Source organism: Hyperoodon ampullatus, assembly GCF_949752795.1.
Source record: "Hyperoodon ampullatus genome assembly, chromosome: 2".
Classification (NCBI taxonomy): Eukaryota; Metazoa; Chordata; class Mammalia; order Artiodactyla; family Ziphiidae; genus Hyperoodon; species Hyperoodon ampullatus.
The window spans coordinates 155764314-155790918 of NC_136915.1; the positions used below are offsets into that span (position 1 = coordinate 155764314).

Consider the following 26605-nt stretch of genomic DNA (forward strand, 5'->3'; position numbering starts at 1 on the left):
ACACTGTCCTCTCCTAGCCTCCATCTAGTTTTCCTCTGTCACCTCTTCCCTCTCCTTTGTATTCTTTTCCAGTGTTCTCTCTTTTCTCAGACCTCTTAACAATGCAGAGTCCTGGGGCTTTGTCCTTAAGCTCTTTTCGGTCCAAATTCTCATCCAGTCTTGTAGACTGAAATACCCTGATTACTTCCAAATTTATTTCTTAGACTATACTTCTCCCTTGAGTTCTGAATTCATAAATATTCAATGCTTTTTGACATCTCTGCTAGGATTTCTAATAGTTTCCCACATCTAACATGATTAAACAGAAATCACGCTTTCCTTCCTCCCCAACTAGTTCCTCCCCTTGCATCCCTCACAGCACTATCTCCCATCTCTAGCTCAGGCCCAAAGCCCAGGAAACATTGTTAACTCTTCTCTTTTCCTAACCTCCCAATCTGATTAATCAGCAATCCTGGCAATTACATCTCCAAAGAGTTCTTGAATCCACCACTTCTTTTTCATTTTCCCCTGCAACTCACACACCCACTTGCCTCCCAGCCAGACTGTATCACATGATGCCTAGAGCACTTTACTAGTTCTTCCAGCTCTAGTCTTGTGCTTTCTCGAAATCATTATCTATATACCAGCAAAAGAGGTCTTCCTAAAACCAAACAAGAGTCTTGGTTAAATCATTAAAGGCTTCAACACTGCACACAGAAGGAAATCTTACCCCTCCTCTGGTCCTTCGGGCACTCCGTGCACTGGTCCCACTTTCTCTTCTGACCTCCTTCACATTTTGCCAGCCTTCCCAGGTTCATTACTGTCAGCCACACTGGCACGCTTCTTTTCTTAACCTTTCCTGCCTTGGGGCCATTGCACATGCTGCCCACTCTTCCTTGGACACTCTGCTACCTTTACATGGCTCATCCTAGCTCATCATTCAGGTCTCAGCTCCAATGGTAACCCCCCTCAGCTCCAATGGTACCCCCATCAGTAGGTTAAAGCCTACTTTAACCACTAAAGTGGTCCCCACATTTTCCCACTATTCCGCATTTCAGCCTTTTGTTTTCCCTCTGCATATCATATGTCAGAATTTATCATAATTTCATTTATTTGGTAGTTTCATTTTTTTTCCTTCTCCACACTATAAGGAAAGGATCATATCTATAATGGTCAATGTATTTCTACTTATTCTCCCAATAAACACTTGTTAAAGAAGTGTTGAAAAATACAAATAAATTAGATTTACAATCTGCAGGTAAGTGAGCTTTACTACAGTTATTAATTCACCATAAGAAAATCATACTACAAGGAAATTCAAATCAGCAAGGCAAACTGAGCAGCTCGGAACCCATCTCTAGGTCACGTCTTGATCCACAAAAACAATGCATGTAAGATATGAACATTACATCAAGAAAATATAAGTTAAATGTGAAAAAAAACCCACTGTCTTCAGAATATTTTTTTCCATTAAGCTGGTTCAATTGCAATTATGATTTTTTTTGTTTCATGATTCTTATTGGTGATTCTTTAAAATTTAAAAAATTTATGATTTGATTTTTAAGTGGCTATTACAATTCAGTATTTTGTAATGTATACAAAGTAGTATTAAAGAGAGAATAGTTTTAAAAATCACCTTAAATATGTGCTTCAATGAAAGTACCAAATAGAGGTTCACAGAAATTCAAAATATCATGAGATGCCTCAGTTTTCTTATACAAATAATGCCCCAAAACACCCAAGCACTAAATTTTTTCCTTCTTAAGGTTAATAGAAAAACATATAGGATAATATAAACTAAGAATGTTAATTAAGAACTACGGTGGCATCATTAATTTAGATATATGAATTTTGATATACACTATTATAAGCATCTTTGCAATGAAGACATAGAGATTTATTATTTACGTACCTTGGACATTTAACTTGATTTTGCCCAAGGCTGTACCAGCTGGATTCTGAGCCACACATATGTAAGTACCAGCATCCTCTCTGACAGCTCTGGAGATCTGCAAGCCACCACGAGGAAGAACTGCATGGCTTCTACCTACATCATAGTTACAAAAACAGAGTGAGAAGAATTTTTATTTTCATTAAAAAATCATACCGACTTCTGAATTATAAAACTGAGTTGCCATTATTTTCTTGATTGAAATGGTACCTGAAGTGATGACATTGATACCTTCCTTTTGCCAAGTGATGAAAGGACTGGGAGTCCCTGTTGCTTCACATGGTAATAAAATGGGATTGTTTAGAATGACGGCTAGTTCACTTGGCTGAGGCTGAATGACTGGAGGCTCTATAAGAACCAATCAACAGAAATAAGCAAAGGCTCTAGTTAGTAGCATAAATGTCTATAGTAGCCATGAGGTTAAACATGCCTGAATTCAAAATTCCAAAATATTAGTGATTTCGTTGTCCCAGGGAAAAGCAAATAGCAGTCATATCACATTTTTTGAGTCTTGTTACTATAGCCAGTCTCCATTAGAAGAACTTCATAGAAAAGACTAAAATCAGAAACAGATCATAAAAATTCAAGAAGACAAATAATTTAGGGGTTGTTTTGTGTGGTTTGTCATCTGTATGTTTTCTTGAGTCTATTGAAGAACATCTATCAGGCTTTCATATCCCCAAAATATTACTGTGGTTTATGATGGTACTCTAGATGGTACCACCTGTCAAGAATAAACATGACTTAGAAAAGTACAACAGCAAAATTTTAATGAATAAATAACCTTTCATACCTTGGACATAAAGGCTCACATGTCGATGTGCAGAACCAGCTGCATTCCTAGCAACACAAGTATATCTTCCAGCATGGCTTAATTGAGTGGCAAATATTTCAATTGCTCCTAAAAAGGAAAAATTTTTCATGCACAGTGCATCCCTGTTTTTCTGGTTTGATAAACCATGTCTCTTTGATTTTGTGTGAGTCTGCCCCCTAGCACAGTAGTGCATGGCTTGTACTCATACTTGTACCCCCTGTGCTTACCTACCACAGTATTTTTTCAAAAATCACTATTAACAGCTTTATTTAGGCAAAACTTATAGACCATAAAATTCACTGAATTAAATGTACAATACAATGATTTTTAGTATATTTACAGAGTTGTGCAATTATAATTTAATTTTAGAAAATTTCCATTATGCCAAAAGAAATCTCACTCCACTTATAGTCCTGCCTCACTCTCAACCCCAAGTGTAAGCAATCACAAATCTAATTTCTATATATATTGGCCTTTTCTGGAAATTTCATATAGATGGGATCATACAGAAGGCTTTTGTGTCTGACTTCTACTGTGAGCATAGTTTTTGAGTTTCATCTGCTGTAGCAGGTGCCAATATTTTTGTTCCATTTTATTGCTAAATAGAATTCCATCCTGTGAATTATCCACATTTTGTTTATCCATTCACCAGTTGATGGACATTTACATTGTTTCTATGCTTTTGGCTATTGTGAATGATGCTGTATGAACATCTGCATATAAGTCTTTGGGTGGACATATGCTTTCATTTCTCTAGGTAGGGACCTAGGAATGGAGTTGCTGGGTCATATGGTAACTGTTTAACATTTTGAGAAAAGTTCTAAACTGTTTTCTTAGCACATTACTTTGTGCTGAAAAGTAGTTAATTTATATTTTATGACTTTACTTGCTATCTGTTTATGCAGATTTCTGAAATAGCCAAAATACTACGCTTTGAAAGCCAAGTTCCATTCTGAGAACAAATCTTTCATTATTTCCCTTCTACTGAAGAAATAAACAAATTCTCTTTGAATAATATGCCCACACTCACAAACCCTCAGGATGTTAGTTGCTACTTTAATCTCCAGTGTACCTCCCCAATGCAGGATGAACTTACAGAAACACAAATGTGAATCACTTATACTTCCATTTAGGTGAATTTTTTTCTCTTTAATATTATAAAATTTTCAATACTTACATTCTATAAATGATGGTTACTACCACCCTCAAAAATTATCCATATCATAGCACTTAACACCCAGTCCTACTTGCTAAATTATTGAAACCTTAAAAGCAAGAAGCCTGTCTTAGTTTTATATCCTCAGAAACTCAGTGGAGTATTTAGCCTATTTTAGGTACTACATGTTTGTTGAATGAATGGACATTCTATTTGGCCAATAAAAGAAGTGTGGTTCACTCAAAGGCAACCAGTAAATTTGTTAAACCTTAGGGTTTAGTAAATATGCACATAAAATCCCAGTGGTCATGCTTAATATATTCATATCAGTCTCCTAGATATTATTTGTTATCTTTAGACCTTTTTTCTATTCCTTTCCCAAGTTCCCCCTCCCCACTCTTTTTTTTTTTTCTTAAGAAGATGTTGGGGGTAGGAGTTTAGTAATTTATTTATTTATTTTTGCTGTGTTGGGTCTTCATTTCTGTGCGAGGGCTTTCTCTAGTTGTGGCAATCGGGGGCCACTCTTCATCGCGGTGCGCGGGCCTCTCACTATCGCGGCCTCTCTTGTTGCGGAGCACAGGCTCCAGACGCGCAGGCTCAGTAGCTGTGGCTCACGGGCCTAGTTGCTACGTGGCATGTGGGATCCTCCCAGACCAGGGCTCGAACCCGTGTCCCCTGCATTAGCAGGCAGATTCTCAACCACTGCGCCACCAGGGAAGCCCCTCCCCACTCAAGTGCATTTTTTCCCGGATGCCTAAGCCCAGGAATACAGATGTACTTTATTCTTTTATTTTGGTGCAACAGAAGTCCAACTAAGGCCATCCAGTAAAAACGAATCCAATCAATAGCTGTGTAATCACTGAGCTGGGTCTTACCTGAGGACAGAATTCTATAGCCCTCTCCTCTGGGAAGCAGTCTTATACCATTTTTCGCCCAGTGAATTGAGGGAAATGGAACTCCTGAAGCCGTGCAGGTGATCACGGTGGGGGCGTGTGTGGTTACTAGGAAGTCAGTAGGCTCATCAGCTATGGAAGGTGGAACTAAAAGAAAAACAACAAAAAGAAAGAAAACTACATGTTCCCAACCTTTACAGATTTCCAAAGCCTCCTCATATATCCTTCTCTTTCTACACTGAAAGTGAATGCTTGGTCAGTGGAAAAGGAAGCTCTCTTGTGAAGTAGAGGAATGATGGAATGATATCATTATAATAACTTTCAGTCCACATACTAAGCCAGTTCTACCTTGGACAGTGAGATCCACAGTTCTCTTATCCTCTCCGGCATCACTTGTCACAGTGCACTCATAGGTTGCAGTGTCATCCACAGAAGGGGAAATAATTACTAGTGAACCTGAAGAAAGGAGCCTAGAAGAGAGATTTCAAAGTAGTGAGGTGCTATATATCAATTTTCACAAATGTTTCTAATTGGTTCAACATGGTACTATCTTGTGAATTGAGGGAAATGGAACTCTTTCCTCATGTTAAAATGAGCATCATTTTATGCATCAGACTTTAAGTTTATATGGCAGTGGGTTAATAGGACCTCAACCTTGACATCTGCAGGAAGCAGTGGTGTGGAATGATGGTGATAAGAGGGAATCCTGAATTTTCTGAAAGCTTATAGCATAATCAACCATGTTCTCCCAGGTGAAATACAGTGAAATGAGCACACTGATGATAGCCATTGTTTATTGACCATTGAACACATTCCCGGCACCATCTCAAATGCTTCACATTAATCATCTCTAAATTTCACAATTAACTTTGCAGATTGGTATTTGATTATTTCTACTGACAGATGGGTAACTACAAGTCTGTCTGTCTTGCACCTTTCCCTACTTCACACATCTCCTTACATGTGGTGGATACCTTGGAGATGCATAGTACATAAATCAAAGAGTCTTTTCCTTAGCTTTGAATCAACTCAAAACTAAAGTGATCTGAATCACTTCAAATGTTCAGAAGGTTGAGTAAATACACATACATTATTTAAAGTAATCTAATGAATCACTTTGCTGTACAGCTGAAACTAATATAACATTGTTAATCAACTATGTCCAATATAAAATAAAAATTAAAGAAAATATGTATCAAAATGAAAAATCAATAAATCTTTTAAATTTCTAGTGGTTGAACACACTAAAAAAATCAGTAATCTAAATAAGAATATCTGTATTCTTACTTCAAACTGTGCAGTGATGAATGGAAATGATTTGATTCAATGGAAACATACTTGACCTGCTTTTTTATTCAAGGGCATTGTACATTTTCCCCATAGTATATGCTTTCAAGTCACTAAACACCCAATGCCAAAAGATTAAAAGGGTGAGAAAGAGGGAGAAGCAAGAGAGTTTCAAGTGAAACACTCCTAGTTTCATATTTCCTGATGTATCAGAACTGATTTTTGTTAAGGTAGGTCTATAAGAACATTTGCTTTCAGTACTATGGCAAACCTTTTGCAAGATATCTATTAACTTGAGATACAAGAAATGATGCTTATCTAAAGCATCAGAAATTCCTAGTTTTTTTTTTAAAGGTTGGTCTTTAAAAAATATGATGTCATATTAAGAGCAATGGTAATCAAGCTGGAAGAGCAATGGTAGTCAAGCTGGAAGAATACAAAAAACTGGGATGGGCTTCCCTGGTGGCGCAGTGGTTGAGGGTCCGCTTCCCGATGCGGGGGACACGGGTTCGTGCCCCAGTCCGGGAAGATCCCACATGCCGCGGAGTGGCTGGACCCGTGAGCCATGGCTGCTGAGCCTGCACGTCCGGAGCCTGTGCTCTGCAGCGGGAGAGGCCCGCGTACCACAAAAAAAAAAAAAAAAGAAAGAAAAAACTGGGAGAAAATGCTCTTCTTCCTCCCTCCACATGCTGCCAAATACCTATGCTGTATTTCAAGGTATAAAATTTGATTTTTATTCTGCAACTAAAACTTGTATTATTTCTACAGAATAGTTTTTCTTTTATACCAAATGATGTTTTTATCTTTTGTCTTTATAAAATTCCAAAAGATACTAAAAAAAAAAAGCAGAATGGAAATCTAATTTTTTAGAGCTCAGACAGTTATCTACAGGACTTATGAATATAGAAGGTGCACCTATAATTCAGAAATAAGATTTTAGGTTGAAAAACTAATTCTACATTAAGAAAAAAATAATATGCTCTCTACATAGTAGCTAATTCTTCATACTTTATATATTTGCTGTCCCCACTGATAGAGTTTAAATGTTAATTCTTTTAAAAATTATGTTTCTAAATAATAGGTGGAATTGTCCAGTTAAATTATTCCTTACCGGTATGAATTCTGATTTTGATCCACATTAAGAAGATGCCCATTTTTTCTCCAGTTGATTGATGGTTTTGGTATCCCAGTAGCCTCACAAGCCAGAGTGGTTTGAACATTTACTGTTACAGTTATGTTGGTAGGACCCAGAGCAATAGATGGAGGAACTAAAACGAAGTCCCCAAGTAAGAAACACGTTCAGTAAATAGTATGCCATTCGAAGTATTTCTTCCAAACTGAAATTAATCATTGCTAACTTGCTTTATAGTTATGAACACAATAAGGTTCTGTGAACTTACACAGTGTTGTGATGATGCTCTTTATAATGGGTCTTCACTGCTTATAATATAGTGTAATACATTTAAATAGCACTAGATATGAAGGTCTTTATGTTATGACCTCACTGGTTTAGGCTACCAAAGAATATCTGACCCAAAGATTGGATGTTATTCATAAAAGTACATTTACCATGGACTTGTAAGTCTATTCGCCTGCGATCTGTTCCAGCAGCATTGGTAGCCATACACAAATATCTCCCACTATCAGTAACATGTGCTGACTGGATGTGAAGGAATCCATTTTCCAAGATGGAGTATCTATAAGAAAGATCACAAGTGAGGTCCTCCAGATCAGCCTTTCTGATTATGCACATTTTGACTGAGAACATTATAAAATACCCAGTTAAATCCATTTTTAGTCCTTTTCCTACTTCAGAAATTTATAATACCCTTGGTGGAAAAAAAAAAGGATATTCTGCAAAGGTGCACAGCAGATGGGCTTGTGATCTTGGATAGATTATAATCATTACGTTTTGAACATAAGCCTTAAGAATTATGCTTTTAAAATACTATATTCTGATCCTCATTTAAGATGAAGAGACTCATTTTAGAATGAAAAGACCCAAATAATGCACTGGATCAAAGATTTAAAAACTTACATTTCAGTTCTTACAGTATTTTTTATCCTTTTCCAGAATTGTTACCTTGCATGATTCTCAGATAGAACAGCTCCATCCTTTCTCCATGTTATCCTTGGGGTTGGCACACCTTCCGCAAAGCATTCCAATACAGTTGACTTATTTAAGTGAATGACAAGACTCTGGGGGCCACTCTTTATGCTTGGAGGAACTGCACAAGAGATGCATGTGGGAAACTTCCTTTATATCAATAACATAGCCTGAACTAAGACTCTTCAAAGGTAATACAAAGTGAGATTTGAGTCAAATGTATGGCTTTGCCTACAGCTAATTCAGGTTAGTATAAATAGAATTGGGGTTTAATTCCTAAAGTCTTATTCAAGATAAGATTTTATTTAAAAATTTACTTAAAAATGAAGAGTAAATGGGTGAGGAAGCTTTAAATCCCTGATATGGTGTATGAAATCTGGCTTTCTAATGAAAGAGGCTTGAATAGAATAAAAGTCAGCTCTGGTATGATACAAATTAAAGATGATATTTCTTACTTCTCTTTGGCCAAATAATGGTCAGAGAATGTTAATACTGGAACAACTTCACTTTAAATAAAGGATAGAAAGTGGGCTGTTATAACAAAGCACATCTGTGATTAATTATGCAAGTCTCAGAGTGTGTATTTTATTAATCATTGAGTTCATATGGGAATAGAAATCTTGAATTTTAATTTTAGTGTTAGAGATATTAGCTGCCTGGGTCACTCAACTTGTAAAGTTTCGTATATTAAAATTCCAAAGGGACAGTTTTGAAAAAGTCTGTATCATATTCTTGAAATTTGGCAGATTTTAGTGTTTAGATTTTATATTTGAGAAAATTACAGTCCCATGGAAGTCTCTGTCTAGCACATATATAATCAAACACCAACATCAACAAAGGTGACTAAATAATTGGCTACTTGTCATCCAGAGATTTAGTGTATTAAACTTCTCCAATGGCTCTGATCTGAATGACGCAAAACATCAGGATATGCTGATAACAATTGGACATATATTGTCCTCTAAGAGAAATGTATCTTTTTTTTGAAATTGAGTTAGTTTGAATATAGTGATAGTACAAATATCACGTTGTCTTTATGAAAAGAAATAAGATAAGCACAAGTATTTGTTTAGTATGCTCATAAAAAATAAAAATGTTATGATCTCTTTAAATGCCCTTATCTAAATTTTAAAATTGTGAAAGAGTGATTAATTTTTCTTACCATTTACAGTGAGAATAAATTCTCTTGTAGTCTTTCCTGCAATGTTGCTGGCAACACAGGTATAATTGGCTGTATCACCAAGATCTGCATTATTAATTTGCAAGTATCTCCCTCCAGATAGGATTCTTACTCGAGGTGTTGCCTGGATTCAGCAAGTAAAATTTACCATTAAAATGTCGGACAAATAAAATAAAATATTAATCATCAAAAGTAACTATAGTGAACTGTAGTGCACCTGTCTCCCAGTGTCTTTGTCTGCTCCCCCCACTGCTATCCTGGTATCAAAAACTCTTGGGAAATATTTCTATGAGTGTAGTTAAAGCAAGAGCACAATCAGTGTCTCCAGTTCTTCACAGTGACGGCCACAATGAACCTCTCAAGGATGAAAAGGTGTCTCAAGTTGGGCCCATTCGAGCTCCCCAGAAAGACACTGCTGGAAGTGTTGGAATAAGGCATATTTTTACTGGAATCACTGGTAGTGAGGATGACATAGCTTGGTGGCAGTCTTACCACCATGTGGGGACAGCTTGCTCTGAATCTAAGACATAAGCAGAGTTGGGATTCAGTCAAGAGATGCTTGACTACATGGTTAGAGCCTCTGGATCTAGTAATGCCTAAAGCTTAAGTTCACCAATTACTATAGCTAATAAATATCTTTTTTTTTTCCCATTTAAATTATTTTGAGGGCTTCCCTGGTGGCGCAGTGGTTGAGAGTCCGCCTGCCGATGCAGGGGACACGGGTTTGTGCCCCGGTCCGGGAAGATCCCACATGCCGCGGAGCGGCTGGGCCCGTGAGCCATGGCCACTGAGCCTGCGCGTCCGGAGCCTGTGCTCCGCAACAGGAGAGGCCACAACAGTGAGAGGCCCACGTACCGCAAAAAATAAATAAATAAATAAATAAATAAATTATTTTGAGTTTGAATTCTGTCACTTAAAGCTGAAAGTTTCCTGACTAATAAATTAACTTAGGTTAACTTATAGGAAATAATTATCCCTCAACATATTTAACGTAAGTAAATAAATGATTTTAGTCTACAAATATTTATTAAGCACTTATTTTGCGTTCAGGCATGGGACCAAGAATTATGAAAATGCAGAGACCTATACTGAAATGAAATACTGAAATATAATAAAATCTAATCTCTGCTATAATGTCCAATTGGGGATTGTTCATAGACTTTAAAAAATGCCAGGTAACATCAAAGCCTGATATTTTCTGATTGTGCCTAAGTGTAACGACTTCAGGAGAAGCCCAAATAAGATTTTTCTACCATATGGGTTCTGTCCCAGATAAACCTATACTTCTAATGAAAAAAGTTGTTCACACTAATATAGACAGTTCAGGTCAATTTATCTTGAAAGTCCACACATTTTCTCTAGGCCTTTCCTTGCTACAGGGGCTATTAATGGTAAACTTTTATTACTTCTGATGAGAATAAGTGATTTCTTAAACATACATGGTAAGTTCTATGAAACATATTTTAATGTTGATATGGGTATAGCAGGATTTTAGGCTAATAAAAAAATTCTGAGTTGATTCTCATGTCTTTCTTCCATGAACATCAGTAAGTTCTGCCAACTTATTCAGTCTCACTACAATTTTCTCTGGTTCTCTTCTCATTTACTACCAGTGATTCTTCCAAATTGGATTTCTTTCCTCAGATAGAACATCATTCTCAGCTCATGACCTTAATTCCTACTTCATTGAGAAAATCAAAGCCAATTGCCTGCAATTTCTCCCTCTCATCTCTTGCATATGAATGCAACCTTCCTTCCTATTTTTCCATCTCTGTGGAAAAAGGTCAATGCTTCTGTCCAAGGCTAATCTCTTCACCTGTCACCAGGGTCCCAACCCTTCCCCACTCGACACACTTAGTCCTGTATCTTCCATCTTTTTCAGTAAATAAGCATATACAAATCTCTTTTGTATTTAAGAAACAGTCCACAATCATTTCCACTTCCTCTTCTTTAACTCCCCCAGACAGCTGTAACCTGTCTTCTACTTTGATCACTCTATTGAAGAACCGTTGTTCAGATCTTTAATCAAGTCTATGTATTGCCAAAGCCAGTGAATACAACTTAATTTGTATCTTAACATGGACTCTGTTAACCACTCCCTCTCTCTTCCTTGGCTTTCAGTACATCAATGTCTCCTATATTTAATCTTATTTCTCTGAGTCCTCATTCTCAGTCCCATTCTTCTCTTCTTCCTTTGCTCACCTTTTAATTGTCAATGTTGCCTTAGGCTTTATTCTCATTTACAGGTCTTCTCACGCTGTGTGCTTTCTGGTTGACCTCATATAAACCGATGGCTTCAGCAACAGGTTACACCATCGAGGACCACCAAATCAAAGATGTTTTTGATGAAATACGGACCCATATTTCTTAGTGCTTCTTAGAAGCTCCACTTGGATAATATATAGGTAATTCAAACTCAAAATATCTAAAACTGGACTCACTTTTCCCCCCATAACTGTTGAAATCAGTCTGTCCCAGTACTGACATCACTTGGTCATATCTGAGATTAGCCTGAATTTCTGTAGCATCAACATTCAATCAGTCCGTATCTGAACACTTAATGGTCTAGAGTGAAATGCACACATGGGAGATAAGACTATGGAGAAAAAGTCAGAGCATGAAGGGCTTTGTGAGCTAAGCTGGGCAGTTTAACCCGAATCCTGAAATCTATGGAGAATCATCAAAGGATTTTAATCAAGGTCTACTTCAACCATACCAAGCTACCTGCAGTTCCTGGGACAGCAGCATTCCTTCTCCTGTAATGTCTTTGTACATGCTATCACTTATGTTTGGAATCCCCTTCTTCTTTCTCACCCAACATCTACCCAACATTTAAAGTGAACTCACCCTTTCCAAGAGGCTCCCCTGGGCTATTCCTTACCCTTCAGTCTGGATTACTTGCTTCTCCCCTCTGTTTCCATAAAATGTTGTATATCCCTCTAAGATATTGTTTACTGAATATCAGCAGTATCAATTTTCTACAATCTTTGATATACTTCTGTATATTTTAGAAAGTCTGTGAGCTCCTTGAGGATCAAGATTATTCTCAGGGGCAATCATAGTGCCTAGCATTATAATAGGCACACAATAAATAGAGAAACTGAGGCACAGGACTGTTAAGTGATATGCATGATGATTTAACAAGGAAGTAACTCTCAGAACCCAGCCTCTCTGTGTTTGGCATTTGTGTGATTTGATGATGGTGAAAGTCTTTCTGCCTTATGTATTAGGGACAAAATTTCCTTTTATTTAGGCACAGTGTACCACAATAGGTTATACTAACAGGATGAGGAAGAACAAAGGAGAAACAAAAGGATAAGTAAGTACTAGGATAAGGACAATCAGAGCATTCAAAGTCAAGGCTTTGAGCCAACCCTAAGAGCCTATTTAGGATCCTGGGCAGACAGATATCACCTGAGCATGGGAACCTTTAAAGAGCCAGTAACTGTGTTTTCAAAGATTCCAGTCCATATTCCTGGTGTTGCACAGATCCTTGGGGTCACTCCTGAGGACCAAGTTTAGGCTAGGGAAATTCAGTAATAGGTTTGCCCTAGGGAGTTGGCAGGACAGGTCAGGTCTTTTGAGACTCTATGGTTTCTTCCCTCTCAAGTAAAGACAAATGATACAGATGAACCTATTTGCAGAGCAGGAATAGAAAGGCAGATGTAGAGAACGGACATGTGGACACAGTGGGGGAAGGGGAGGGTGGGATAAATTGGGAGATTAGGTTTGACATAAATACACTACCATGTGTAAAACAGAGAGCTAGTGGGAACCTGCTGTATAGCACAGGGAGCTCAGCTCAGTGTTCTGTGATGACCTAGATGGGTGGGATGTTGGGGGGAGGGAGGGGATATATGTATATATATGGCCGATTCACTTCACTGTACAGCAGAAACTAACACAACATTGTAAAGCAATTATACTCCAATAAAAAGAAAAGACATAGCTTAGTGTTTCAATTCAACTTTGATCCACGGGCTCCAGGAGATATATACTTGGGCCAATTTACAGAGTATATGAATCAAAATACCTGTCTTTTGCCTCATAACTAGCTACTAACTACTCCAAGAAGGCTGATTAAAGGACCCTGTGCCCACCCCTGTAATGTTGAATAACTAGTAGTCTGACACTGTTTGGTTTTATCTCCCTAGCAAGGACTCTATTGCTGATTTTTTTGTCTCACAATGAATCTGTGGAATTTAGCAAGATTTACCTGTAACCGTTCTCCATTTTTAAGCCAAGTGATTACAGGTGGGGGCACTGCATCCGATTTGCATTCCAATGTCACTTGTCTGTTCCGTAACACAGTGAAATCCTGGGGCTCATCAGTTCCAGCAATATTAGGGGGGACTGGGCATGAGAACAAATACACCAAAGGCTTTTAATAAACAGGATATAAAATGATCTGGATTATCTGAGGTGTTCAACGAATGTTGCTTCTGCTGTATGAAATAAAAAAGCATAAACTTAAAACATTACTCATTCAATTTATAGTACAATGATTACAAATAGTGAAAAATTTTTTACCTTCCTCAGTACTTTCGCATACATCAAATAATGAAATTCTTCCAATGGCCACATAAATGACAGGATAAGTAATATAATCACAGTCTAAGTACAAAGAAGGCATTCCTTGTCTAGCTCTACACTTGGTAATAATTTTCTCTGAACATCATATTTTAAAACTTCTAAATTAGGGTCTGCCCATTATAATATATAGAAATATGTACATTTTCCTTAATATGCAGAAAGGGGGAGGGGCAAAATAGGGGTAAGGAATTAAGAGGTACAAACTACTATGTATAAAATAAATAAGCTACAAGGATATATTGTAAAGGGAATACAGTCAATATTTTATAATAACTTTAAATGGAGTATAACTTATACAAATTTTTAATCACTACGGTTTACACCTGAAATTAATATAATATTGTAAATCAACTATATCACAATCTAAAAATGTACCTTTTTTATGTGACTCTTATATACACAATTTACATGTCAATTAGTGGCAGGTCTAATTTTTGTGTAGGACTGGCGGGGTGAGGGGAACACTCCTATATTATGCCAGCCCTACAGGTTGTGTTGCCTAGTCATTCAGGCTATGAGGAGATAAAGATCTTCCATTAAGTTCTTTTAATGTTCCTCTCCATGAAGAGTAATTCCCATTTCTATGTCAAAATAGTATCGGCCACAGTCTAATTGGCCCAACTTTTCTAGAAGGTAATTTGGCCTTAAATGTGTGTGTATGTATGTGTGTGTGTGTGTGCATACATGCATGCGCATGTACTTGCATATAATCAAGTAAATATACCTACAGAAATTTATCAAAACAAAATAATTAAAGGAAGAGGCCAAGACACATGCACAAAGATGTCTACAATAGTGTGGCTTATATTGGTAAAAATACAAAACAGCCTAAATATCCAAAAATAAGGAATGTATTAAATAAATAATGGCATATTCATAAAATGGGACATCATGGAATCACTAAAAAGTAATGTTATAAAAATACATTTTTTGACATGAAAACACGTTCGCCATACCACTAAGTTAAGATAAAAAAAGTTAAATACTATATGCTGTATGATCACATTTCTGTGACAATATTTATACGTAAAAAGGTCTTTGTGTGATGAGATTATGATTGATTTATATTTTTATCTTTATAATTTACATTCTATGATTTAAAACCAATGAATATGAATTATTTGTGTAGGAACAAAACAAATAACTCAAAAAAATCCATTAAACTATTCCCAACAATAGTTTAATGGACTACTGTGATCAAATATAAAAATCAGATTTGCAAAATACATTTTTCCTAATATATAAACATAGTTTTATATGTTAGATAGTTGCTCTATGTTCCATAAATTATGCCTTTTAATTAGGTATTAATGTATGATGGACTGCAGGACATTTTGCCAACTTTACCATGCACTCTCACTAAATATTCTTTATCATCATCTCCTGCAGGACTGGATGCCAGACACGTATATCTTCCTGTATCTTCCACCTATAAAATTCGAATAAGTGAATGACACAATGTTAACATGCTGGTTTTGGTGATGAAAATAAATATCTATTAGAATGAATATAGAAGTCTCACACAAAGCAAGGTATTGTTAAGAGTACAGTAATAAAATTTAATAAATGGTTTTAACATTTGTGATTCAATGTAACTTATATATTTAATCAGTTAAGTGTATCAGTTACATTTGATACTGATACTGAGCATGGCTTGACATCTGTTACATGTAAATCTATGTATTTGACATAGATTTAACAGGGTTTTGATCTCAGAATGTTTGCATATTAGGTATATTTAATGATCTCAGAAAGGGCAGATACATATAAGACCTACCACCATACATGACAGACTAGATACTACAGTATTTATTGAAGAAATAAGTATTTATGAATTTAAATTGCAGACTGAAAATTCTACTGGAGTCTTCCTGAAGAAAATAAAATACATTAACCAACCAATCAACTAACCAACCAAAAAAGTAAATAAAATATCAGGTTATTTTAATAAAGCACATTAATACCACATTTTTAATCTACCTTTGATATACATGGTGAAACAAAATAGGTATATTATGTAATTTGGCTGTAAATAGGTCAGGCTGACAGCAAAATCTACTATTTTCTGACGAAAACCAGAAACATTTCTTTAAAAATCTCCATACATAGTTTCCACTGGAAGTGTTAGTCTTCATTCATATTTAACATTGTATAGAAGTTGTCTTATGTATGTGTAAAGGATACACTGAAAAACAGATGATCTTACTACTGTGAAAAATATATTTTGGAAAAGTAGAAAATCCTGTTTTCATTTATTTTATTACTTGAATACTCCTAGAACACTGGGAATTTTAAACTTCTTACATTCAAAACTGACTTTATAGTTTATGGAAAAACGTTTTGGTAGGCTGCAAAAAGTCCACTGAAAAAATTTAAGACTAGTATGTTTGGAAAATTAAATATGACTTTAGAAGAATGATTGTCTCATCGTCCTTCAATTAAGAATTGGAAGTGATGCACTACTGCCTAGAGAATAATTTCTAAATTTCTCATCATATCTTTCAAACTTCTAAAAGTCAACTCTTACTCCACCAATTCAGTTTATTCCCAAATCATATTGCCCCCTCCACTTGTCGTGACTCAGCCAAACTTGCACTATCATTCATGACTGTTTTGAGATCTTGCCTTCCCCAAGAAACATTTCCTGACAACTTATACCCTTCTGAATATTGACAGTTACCATTAGTAGCTACATTTCCTAAAGTGTGTTCTGTTAATAGGGTGTTTAAAAAATTATAGTTAGTCAGGTTTCTTTGGAGTAAGAGTTTGCAGAGTTGTTGACATGCATTATGGCTCACAAAGGATAGGAAGGTACAGTATATAAAGTTTTTCAGATCTACCTGGTCACAGAATTTTTATCCCTTTGGAATAAATTACAGAATGAGGGTTTGATGGAAAATGTCTTAGCAAACTCTTGTCTTTACCACACAGTTTGGAATTTGCAAAGCATCCATTAGGTAGCAGGCATAACTACATGCTATAGATACATACACAAAAAGACACAGGTAACTAAGATATAATTTAGTAATAAGTGCTTTAACAGAGATACGTACCAAATGTTGTGAAAACACAGAGGACCGGAGGAATCAAGAGCAGTCTTGGGACTTGATAATATTTAATTTTTCAATTCTATAACGTTTTTCTTATTGTTTTCCTAATTTTGTCATATGTAGTTTTATTTTTCTTAGAAAACTGGAAATTCCTTGAAGGCTGAGAAACGTCTTATGTATTAGATTTGTATTCTCCACAAAAGCTAGAATGTGTGGGTCACCATTTAACACTCTATGGAACCTTTGTCTTGTTTTGTTATAACATAACTTTTCATTCTTACATTTAAGACCTAGTGTAATGTGGCCTTAATTTCCCTCTAAAGCTTTATTTTCCATGATTCCTTTATACTTACGGTTCTAGTGCACACACTTCCCTGTCTCCATGCTATTCCCTACGTTACAAAATTCTTTTGCTTCCTTTTTGGTCTGTTGAAATTATAACATTCAAGGGTTTTGATTCAGTATGTGGTTTGACAGTTGGACCTGAGTTTTCTCTGGGTTCTTGAAGTGCTTGACAGAGGGAAGAGGGAAATGGAAGGTGTGTTCTCCTTGATGTTAGAAACAAGAACTGGGCTGAGTTCCACTGGCTGTGCTTTTTTTCATTCTCCAAATATTTATTGAGCACCTAATATAAACCAGACAATGTGCTTGAAATATACTGTTAACAAGACGAAGAAGCTCCTTAACCCAAGGAACTCACAGTCTAGCCTAAAGGCAAATATTAATCAAATAATCCCACAAATAAACCAACACAGATCTTGATAAACTCTGTTTATTGTAAAAAGTCATGACAAGTTGTGACAGGATATCACCCGAGGGCTTGATGTTCTCAGACAGTAAGTAGTAGGTGAGGTTTCTCCATGGAAGAGACGTTTACGTTCTGAAGCATGAAGAGGAGTCACCTAGGACGGGGTAGGGGTAGGGGAAGGATGGCGTGGAGCTGTCCAAGCAGCGGAACAGCGTGTGCAAAGACCCCAGGGCGGGAGAGGGTACAGAGCAGCTGAGGGCCTGAACTAGACCAGAGCGGCTGACAGCAGACAGCAAACAGGAGAGGGGCCCGAGATGAGAAGGGAGCAGGGTGAGGACCTTGGTCTTTATCCCAAGAGAAATGGGGGCCATTGAGGTTTTTAAGCAGGGGACTGACATGATAAGATGTGTACTGCATGATCACTCAGCCACTCTGTGGAGAATGAACTGGAGAGGGCCAGAGGGGAAGTGCAGAGGCCAACATGGGAGATAAATAGAAGGAAAAGAGAAAATGAGAGGGTCTGAGCAACCCCATGTCAGTTGGGAGGCAAACCAGTAGAGATTAAGAACATGGGCTCGGAATCAAGCTGCCCAGTTTGTGTCCTGACTTTGTGACTTGCTCTATGATCTTGAGCAAATTACCCAAGCTCATATCTAAAACAGGGACAGTATCTGCCTATGTCCTAGATTGTGTGAGGATTAAATGACAAATACACCTCAAGAACTCAGAATGGTATCTGGCACACATGAACCTGCTGTGGCCCAAGGCCACAAAGCTACTACTAGAAACAGAGAAATACTGGACTGCTCTGATTAAAGCTGGGGGTGGGCGGGCCGGGCCCTGAGCCTCGTCCACTTGTCCACCCCTAACCACCACCTTGTCCTAGTCCCACCCATGCAGCCCTAAATGCCTGGGACTTCACAGACTCCCTCTCTGCCAAAGAAGGTTGGCCTCAGAGCGGCCTGTTGGGAGCCTGTCTCCTGGGCACTCTGTGAAAAAATGGGGTGACAGCAGCTGACCCGTTTAAGAGTTCTGGCACGCAGGGCCACGCTCAACTTTATAATATAACTAGACTAGAACCTCAGAAGGCTTTTGCTTCCCTTACTTCATCTACCAAAAAGAAAAAAAAGTCTAAACACTCTTCTGCTTGCTGATGTGTATATAAACTGTTTTACTTTTTAAATAACAATGAAGGGGGAAAAGGCCACAAAACAGACAAAAATAGCCTCGAAGGAAATGTAGATCTCAGAAGGGTACGGTTAACAGAAATGCCTTTGAAGGAACTCCTGAGAAGTTTATGGTGGCCCTCACTACCTGCCTGCTTTATTCATTCAGTCTCCCCTCTCTGCCCCTCCTAAGCCATGGTTCTGATCCGGTTTCGAGCAGAGACTTAGTCAACTCTGGGTTCTAACCTCCTAGAGATTTGCTTGGGGACAAGGAAGTCCATGTATCAACCACAGGTCCCACTGCAGGAATGGCCCCCTGAGACCTCACGGCCTGTGGCTGGTCAGGGTCACTGGGGGGTGAAGTCAGGGTCTATGAACCCACAACCCAGCCAGCTGTTCCAGAATTAGGTCACAATGAGAGATACTTGGACTCCCTGTGTGCCAAACACCTGTCCTGAGCCATTCCCAACATTCCTGACCAGACGCAGCCTCCTGATGATTCTGGTTTACACAGATGGGACTATGGGATCATAACGGCAAAAAGGCCTCACGTATCTGAAGACCAGGATAGCTGATAAAGCCGGAACTACCCCAGGACAAATGAGAGCTCTCACCAGCCCAAAGAAAGCACCCAAAGGTCAAAAAAGCTGGGAAGACTTGGGCAGGGGAAGCCCTCTCCAGACAAGGTGGGCTGCTGGACAGCACAGATATACACAGACAAAACGAGAAACAGACAGGAGCGCTAAAGATTGTACAGACAATACTTGTTCATTGGCGGTGTGTGTGTGTGGGGGGGGAATAAGGGGAGGAAAACTGGCAATCGGCCAGTTGTCCCCAGCTGCCCCAGGGAAAGCACGGAACTTCTGTTCCAGAGAGACCAGAGCTGGTGGAGCTGTTCTTCAGGGCAGCACAGCCTTCTCCGCCTCACCTCAGTCAGCCGGGGCCAAGTCTGTGGCCTGCAGTCGCTCCGTCTCCTGGGGGACGCTCTGCCCCACTGTGTCACACTCGGCTGGGAACGCCTGAATCCTTTTCACCAAACCCTTCCTTTTCATTCTACTGTCTTTGCAATTTTCTGGCAGCATTAGTGTGTCGCTCTCTTCCAAGATCTTCATAAACTGCTCGATTGTGGCTTTTACTCTCCTATCGAGTTTGCAGAGAGCTTCAGCTTGCAAATCCTTGGCTAGAAAACCCTGCTGGATTCCGGAAAGTTCTTTATTCCACTCTTCCAGTTGGTCAGCTATCTTCTCCACAGAGTTCGCCATATCTTTCAACTTCTTTAGTTCAACTTCTTCCTCTGGACTGTTTTTTTTCCCAAGTAACATGACCCGGCCACCATTTTGTATTCCACGTGCTGATACCAGAATCTCCATTTCCTTCAGAGATTTTCCCTTAAATATGGGTTTCTGGAAAGGCAGCGGGACCCCTGTGGCCTCTGCAAAAACCTGGGCCAGGTCTTGGACCACTGGTTCACTACAGACCTCTTGCGGGATAACTTGAAGATCGTGCTTCTCATTAATGGGGGTGATGGTCCCGCTGAGCTCGGCAGCTGCCATTTCCTTGCTCCGGGCCGAGCGAGGCCATGCTTTCTTCTACACCCGCGGCCTGCGAGCGCAGGCGGCGGCGCCCCTGGTGGATCCGGCATGACCTCTGGTCGCACTCCGGATGGCTGATCGCTGGGAGCGAGGCGGACCGCCCTCAGCTGGGGTCACGGACTGGGGCGGCTCCCGGCCCTGGCCGAGGGGGCGCTGCCGGGGACCCCGCCGCTCCCGGGTGGCGGGGGGGTCGCCTCGCCGTCTCTGCGCTCTGCCGCACTCTGCCGCGCTCTGCCGGACCCGTGCTTTGGCTACGCCTTTGAACCAGACCCAGGATTGAGACCAGCTCCATGACCGAGCAGTGGTTAAGTATTTGGCAGGTGAATACTTAATCTTTCTGTGTCTGTTTCTGGATTTGTAGAAAGGGGATAAAGACACTGCCTCACAGAGTTGTCATGATGGTCATGGGTGTGATAGAGCCCATAGCTGAACATAAGATTGACACGATTTACAACCCTTAGCTCTCTTTTCCAGCTCCCTTTCTTTTGTTTCTTCAGTGAAAATGTACATGAAATATGATTAAATAATGTATTATTCTACTTTTAAAGAAATGAGGATTATAATAACAATAAAATCAGCAACAACAGCAATCATTCTAACACCGTTTTAGCATCACTTCACGCCCGTGGCAGCAGTCTAAACACATCAAGTTAGACTGTCTCTAAAACCCCAAGTATATACGTTCAGTATTATTACTGTTTTTATCCCCAGTTTACAGATGAGGGCGTTAAGGAACACATGGATATTTGTAATATAAGGTTTGCCTTTGTTTGTAGAACAGTATATTGTTACAATAAGACATCCCAGACATACTTCTCTTTAATATATTTACATTTCAGGTTAATTTCCTTAAACACAAACTAAAAGAACAATTTTATTGATCATTTTTTGAAAAACTGTGTCTCTTCAGATTTTCACCTCTGAGATTTCTTTCTAGAGATCAAAAGTGCTCTCTGAAGCCTCACATATACGTACGTTGGATTGCTTTTTGCCATTTCTGTAAAGGGCTACATGGCACAAATTAAGGGCTTCAGGAAATGTGTTATCACTTATAGAACTGTGAAAACTTGCAAAAATTAATGTGAAGGTAACTTGCTTTCGTCTGTGTTTAATATGATAATTTCACTTCTTCCTTCTAGGCATGTTACTTTGTAAGTGTCTACCCAATCATGCATGTCATAGAACCAATCTACCCTTGCTAAAGTTACAGAGATCTGTGATATATTTGGACTCCAAGACAACTTCTCCAACATTTCTCATAGATTAGCAAGTAAGAAGTTTAACCCGGAAAGTAATTGTATGAACTCTGAACTTACCTGAGCATTAGATATTCGAAGAACCTCTCCTCCTCCAAGAGTCTGCATCTGATCCACCTGTGGAAGGGGCCGTCCGTCTTTCATCCAGGTAATTTTAGGAGCTGGGATTCCAGAAGCAATGCAGGTAAGTTCAAGTGGATTATTAACAATTACTGACATCTCTACAGGTTCTTCAGATCCATTGATATGAGGTGGTTCTATTTAAAAGGAATGAAAAACAACAACAAAATAATCTTGCTGTTTGATAAAATACTGCAGATCAGAAAAACTTTAAAATTCAACACAAATATGTTTGTACAATGCAAACTGATGTGAACAAGGATACCAAAATAATTCCTAGATGTTATTATCATTTGTCACTGGAACTATTTAATTTTTTTTGCAATTTATTGAGGGACAATTTATTAAATGCCAGCACTATGTAAGTCTTTGTGCATTATCTTTTCACTGGCACTTTTTTTAAAAATAGATTTATTTATTTTTGGCTGCGTTGGGTCATCGTTGCTGTGCACAGGTTTTCTCTAGTTGTGGTAAGCAGAGGCTACTCTTCGTTGCAGTGTGCGCTCTTCTCATTGCGGTGGCTGCGGAGCACGGGCTCTAGGTGCAAGGGCTTCAGTAGTTGTGGCTTGTGGGCTCAGTAGTTGTGGTACATGGGCTTAGTTGCTCCGTGGCATGTGGGATCTTCCCAGACCAGGGCTCGAACCCGGGTTCCCTGCACTGGCAGGAGGATTCTTAACCACTGTGCCACCAGGGAAGTCCCTACTGGCACTATTTTAAAAGAGATGGATCATGCCTGTAATAGATCATGAAGTAAATGGCAAGCCATTAAAGGTAATTATAGCTCAGCAACTGGGATTCAGATAATTAGAGCAGTCTTACTTAACTGTAAAGATTTGAAAACTATAAAAACTAATCTTGTACTATTTTTAAAAGAGAGTTACTTAAATATAGTAGTGTATTTTTGCACCTTTTAAATATCTATTGGTTCTACAAAAACAATGGGCAAATGCTATGGAATTTTGTAATCATTTTTTCCGTGCAGAACTTTACGAGGAAACAATGACTCAGCAGAAGAAAAAACAGTTACATTTGGAGACGATTTCTGCATAAACCACATTTGTTATGTCTGGGCAGAAATAACTTCCTTTTTTGTTATTTATACTTCTAAATTACCTTTCTCAAGAGGATGTTACGGAATCTAAACGCTTGGAGCAAACAGTAAAGTTTCTTAGTCCAACTATTCCTAAGTTTAGGAATCACTTTAAAACAGATTTCCCTTACATAGATCATTCAAATTTTCTATTAACATTTCCAGCTTACTATTTCACAAGGCAGCAAAAATAGCTGTTGGACAGCTCCAAGGATTAGCTGTGTGTGTGTGTGTGTGTGTGTGTGTGTGTGTGTGTGTATAAAGTCAGGCACATAGTTTAGAGCAGAGGTTCACAGCAGAGGATCTGGAATCAAATAGCCTGAATTTGGATCTTAGCTCCAACAATTATTAGGTTAGTGGATTTGGGCAAATCTCTAAAATAAGTATAGTACTATTATTTAACTAGTAGAATTGTGAGGATTCAATGAAATAATCTATAAGCTACATTTCTTTTGTGTTTCTGAATCTGTTTTATTTTATAATTAAAGGTTTTAAGAAAGTTATAACTACTACTAAGTCTACTACATCTGTTGGCGTTATTATTAAAAACTGCCTCCTAAAAATTTGTCTCTTTGGTCCTCATTTTCCTTTTTGGAAGAAGATAATATATTTAATACATTATAATTAAGAAGTCAGAGTTTCTTAACTATGGTCCCACATGACTACTCTTTTTCACTTTCATTCATCTTATTACGTTTTGCTGTCAAAATACATTTTCTTAAGTGCATTTTAGATCAATCCAAGATTTCTTGGTTAAAAGATGTCAGTGTCTCCATGTTGCTCATGGAATTAAATACAAACTCCTCATCATGGCTTCCAAGCCTTCCACAACATAGCCTTAATCTCTCTTTATAACATTATTTACTTTTAAAACACTTTATGTAACCTAGACTTCAAACTAGACTACTTTTCTCCCTCAACAAGTTCAGTCCCTTTTTGCTCTGTGACTTTACTAACGCTATTCTTTCTACTGGAATATCTCCAATAGTCCCACCATCCCCTAACTGAGCATGTTTAAGTACTCTCAAGGTCACTTTAGTATCATTATGTTCATTTGTAAAAACCATAAGTCCTTTCTTGATTCTCTCAACAAAACTATAAAATTTCTATCCCTTTTAATTTCCATAGCATGCTGGATGGAAAAGCACTTATCTGATTCTCCATTTGACTACAGTCAATTCTTTATTCCTCTCACTTATTGGTTATTTACTATGTGTCTGTCACCGTGGATACAAAGATTATTTAAGCACGGCCTTAATCTCAAAAGCTTGTAGTACTAGATTTAAAATCACAACATGTTCCCAACTGGTTCAAATACCAGTCATCAGATCTTACATGTGTTAAGCGATCGTGAACCATTTTACTCTGTATCTTGTCCATATGTCTTGTACTTTGAGCAGAATAGGAGTTGTCCATACTCTGATGACTCCAAAACTTATATTTCTAGCCTAGATCTCTCTCCTGGGCTCTAGATCCATATATATAATTAGCACATAAGCATCTTCAGTGGGTTGTTTGAAAACAACTTCAAACTCATCATGTATTCAGACTGAACCTGTTACCTTTTCCCTCAAAACCTGGTCTTTTTCCAGCATTCCCTGCATTTACGTGATGAACCCACCAACTGTTCAGTCACATAAACCAGAAGCTGGGAGTCATCCTCGATATCTTCTTCCTTGTCATCACTCTCATATGGCCAAATCCACCACCAAGTCTTAATACTCCTACCTGCAACTAGTTCTAGAATACATCTTTTCCTCTCACCTGCATCACTAATCTGAGCTATAATACCGTTTACTTGGACTAATATCTCCTCCTTCCTGGCTGCAGCTGCCTACCCAATATCATTTACTTGTTTCTTTCTTATTAACAGACCTCAATTTTGTTAGGGCTGTCAATGTGCTAAAAACTACATTTCCTAGCCTCTTTAGTAGATAGTAGATGGAGTGGCACGTGAAGATTCTGACCAATGAGATATAAGTAGAGGTAGTTTTGTGGAGATTCTAAGAAAATACTGAAAGGGGCAGTTATTTGCCTTTCCTATTTTTTCTGCTCTATTGTTGCCTATAGTGATGCTGGGGGTGAGCAGCCAATGCATGATCACGGTCTGACTATGATATAAAGGCCAAAGGGCAGGAGAACTGTTAAGATCTGAACTGCAGAACCAATGCAACTACTGCCCACCTCCAGACACCTCATTCAGTGAGAAAAACAAAAGTTCTTTAAGTCACCGTGTTTAGACTCTCTGTTAATCACAGCCAGACACAATTCCTAATAACACACTGTCTCTCAGAACCCACTCCAAGCCGCTCTCCACTTTGCAATCAGAGTGGTCATTTCAAACTGCAACTCTACTCATGGCATTCCACTTGTTAGAACTTTTAATGGTTTTCCATTGTTCTAGGACAAAACACAAAATCCTTAATGTGGTCAACAGTCCCTTCATAGCCTGAACCCTGTCAAGTTCCGTACCCACTAGCTTTATTTTGCATGATCTTCTCCCTTTTTAGTATTTTACCCATAGTGGATTTTCAGAACCACTAATACACCATGACACCTCCCACCAAGTGGATAGAATTAAGTTGAGATTAGTGGTTCACCAAATTAGAACACTTAAATTCACATTTCTATTGTAATATAGATCAGAGTGAAGTTTTTCAGGTTTTAATGGAATTAGCTTTCAACAGATGCTGAAATGCAAAAACTGCTCATCCTTCTGTTAAGCCAGTTTTCAAATCTGTTTTAAGAGAATATCCTTGTAAACCCTGCAGGTGGGAAGGTTGTTCTCTGTATGTGACTCTAACAACATTGGTGTTATTTTTCTTTTTTTGTGTTCTACAACCAGAAATGTACTGGGCCATGATTCTGCTCCTGGGTTCTAGAATTCCTGCAGAAGTCTTCCTTCTTTTTTTCTCCACTGCCACATGTTACACCAGGCCCCTGTATTTTTAGGCCTGTGTGAGTATAACAGACTCTTCGATTCATTCTTCACTCTGTCATCAGAGGGATTTTTTTGGAAGTGAAATCTGACTGTAACATATTCCTGCTTAAGCTTCTTCTACTGCCGTTGTAATGAGGCCCAAATTCTCTAACTGAGGCTCTTCACAGTATGGCTTCTGTCCAGGTATATTTCCAGTCTTGTCTTCTACTCTTGCTGTTACACTCAGCTTCAGTAAGCACAGACAGACAACTCAAGGTTTATCATTTCTAGATAAAAGATGTAGGCATCTCCTCACTCTATAGTTTTACTTTTTAAGGCTTAGATGTATCCTTGAAGAGACCTTCTTTGAACCTTCCCACAGAATTTAATTTTCACCATATCACCCTCATCACACTCATAAGTAATTACTTTTCCTTTTTTTTTTTTTTTTGCGGTACGCGGGCCTCTCACTGTTGTGGACTCTCCCGCTGTGGAGCACAGGCTCCGGACGTGCAGGCTCAGCGGCCATGGCTCACGGGCCCAGCCGCTCCGCAGCATGTGGGATCCTCCCAGACCGGGGCACGAACCCGCGTCCCCTGCATCGGCAGGCGGACTCTCAACCACTGCGCCACCAGGGAAGCCCAGTAATTACTTTTTCAATATCTGTGTTCCCCGCTAGTGCAGGAACTGGAGGGCTGAGACC

General features: G+C 38.6%; 2 protein-coding genes across 2 annotated transcripts in view; both read right to left on the minus strand.

Moving 5' to 3' along the window:
- The window catches only part of HMCN1 (hemicentin 1), a gene marked incomplete at its 3' end in the record, with an annotated part of 531222 nt that overhangs the window by 100244 nt on the left and 404373 nt on the right, over positions 1–26605 (minus strand). The window contains exons 69-80 of the mRNA XM_079726768.1: positions 21833–22029; positions 15308–15389; positions 13584–13720; positions 9350–9491; positions 8164–8308; positions 7650–7777; positions 7192–7348; positions 5142–5263; positions 4776–4940; positions 2724–2831; positions 2141–2278; positions 1892–2026 (exon numbers count right to left, since the gene is read on the minus strand). Of these exons, the coding sequence (XP_079582894.1) occupies positions 1892–2026; positions 2141–2278; positions 2724–2831; positions 4776–4940; positions 5142–5263; positions 7192–7348; positions 7650–7777; positions 8164–8308; positions 9350–9491; positions 13584–13720; positions 15308–15389; positions 21833–22029 (1656 nt within the window). The remainder of the gene's footprint in view (positions 1–1891; positions 2027–2140; positions 2279–2723; positions 2832–4775; positions 4941–5141; positions 5264–7191; positions 7349–7649; positions 7778–8163; positions 8309–9349; positions 9492–13583; positions 13721–15307; positions 15390–21832; positions 22030–26605) is intronic.
- Positions 19854–20549, minus strand: LOC307048710 (BAG family molecular chaperone regulator 1-like; the record flags this gene model as incomplete). Its single annotated transcript, XM_079697917.1, has 1 exon — positions 19854–20549. The coding sequence occupies exon 1, from the start codon at positions 20475–20477 to the stop codon at positions 19854–19856; it is 624 nt and encodes a 207-aa protein (XP_079554043.1). The 5' UTR covers positions 20478–20549.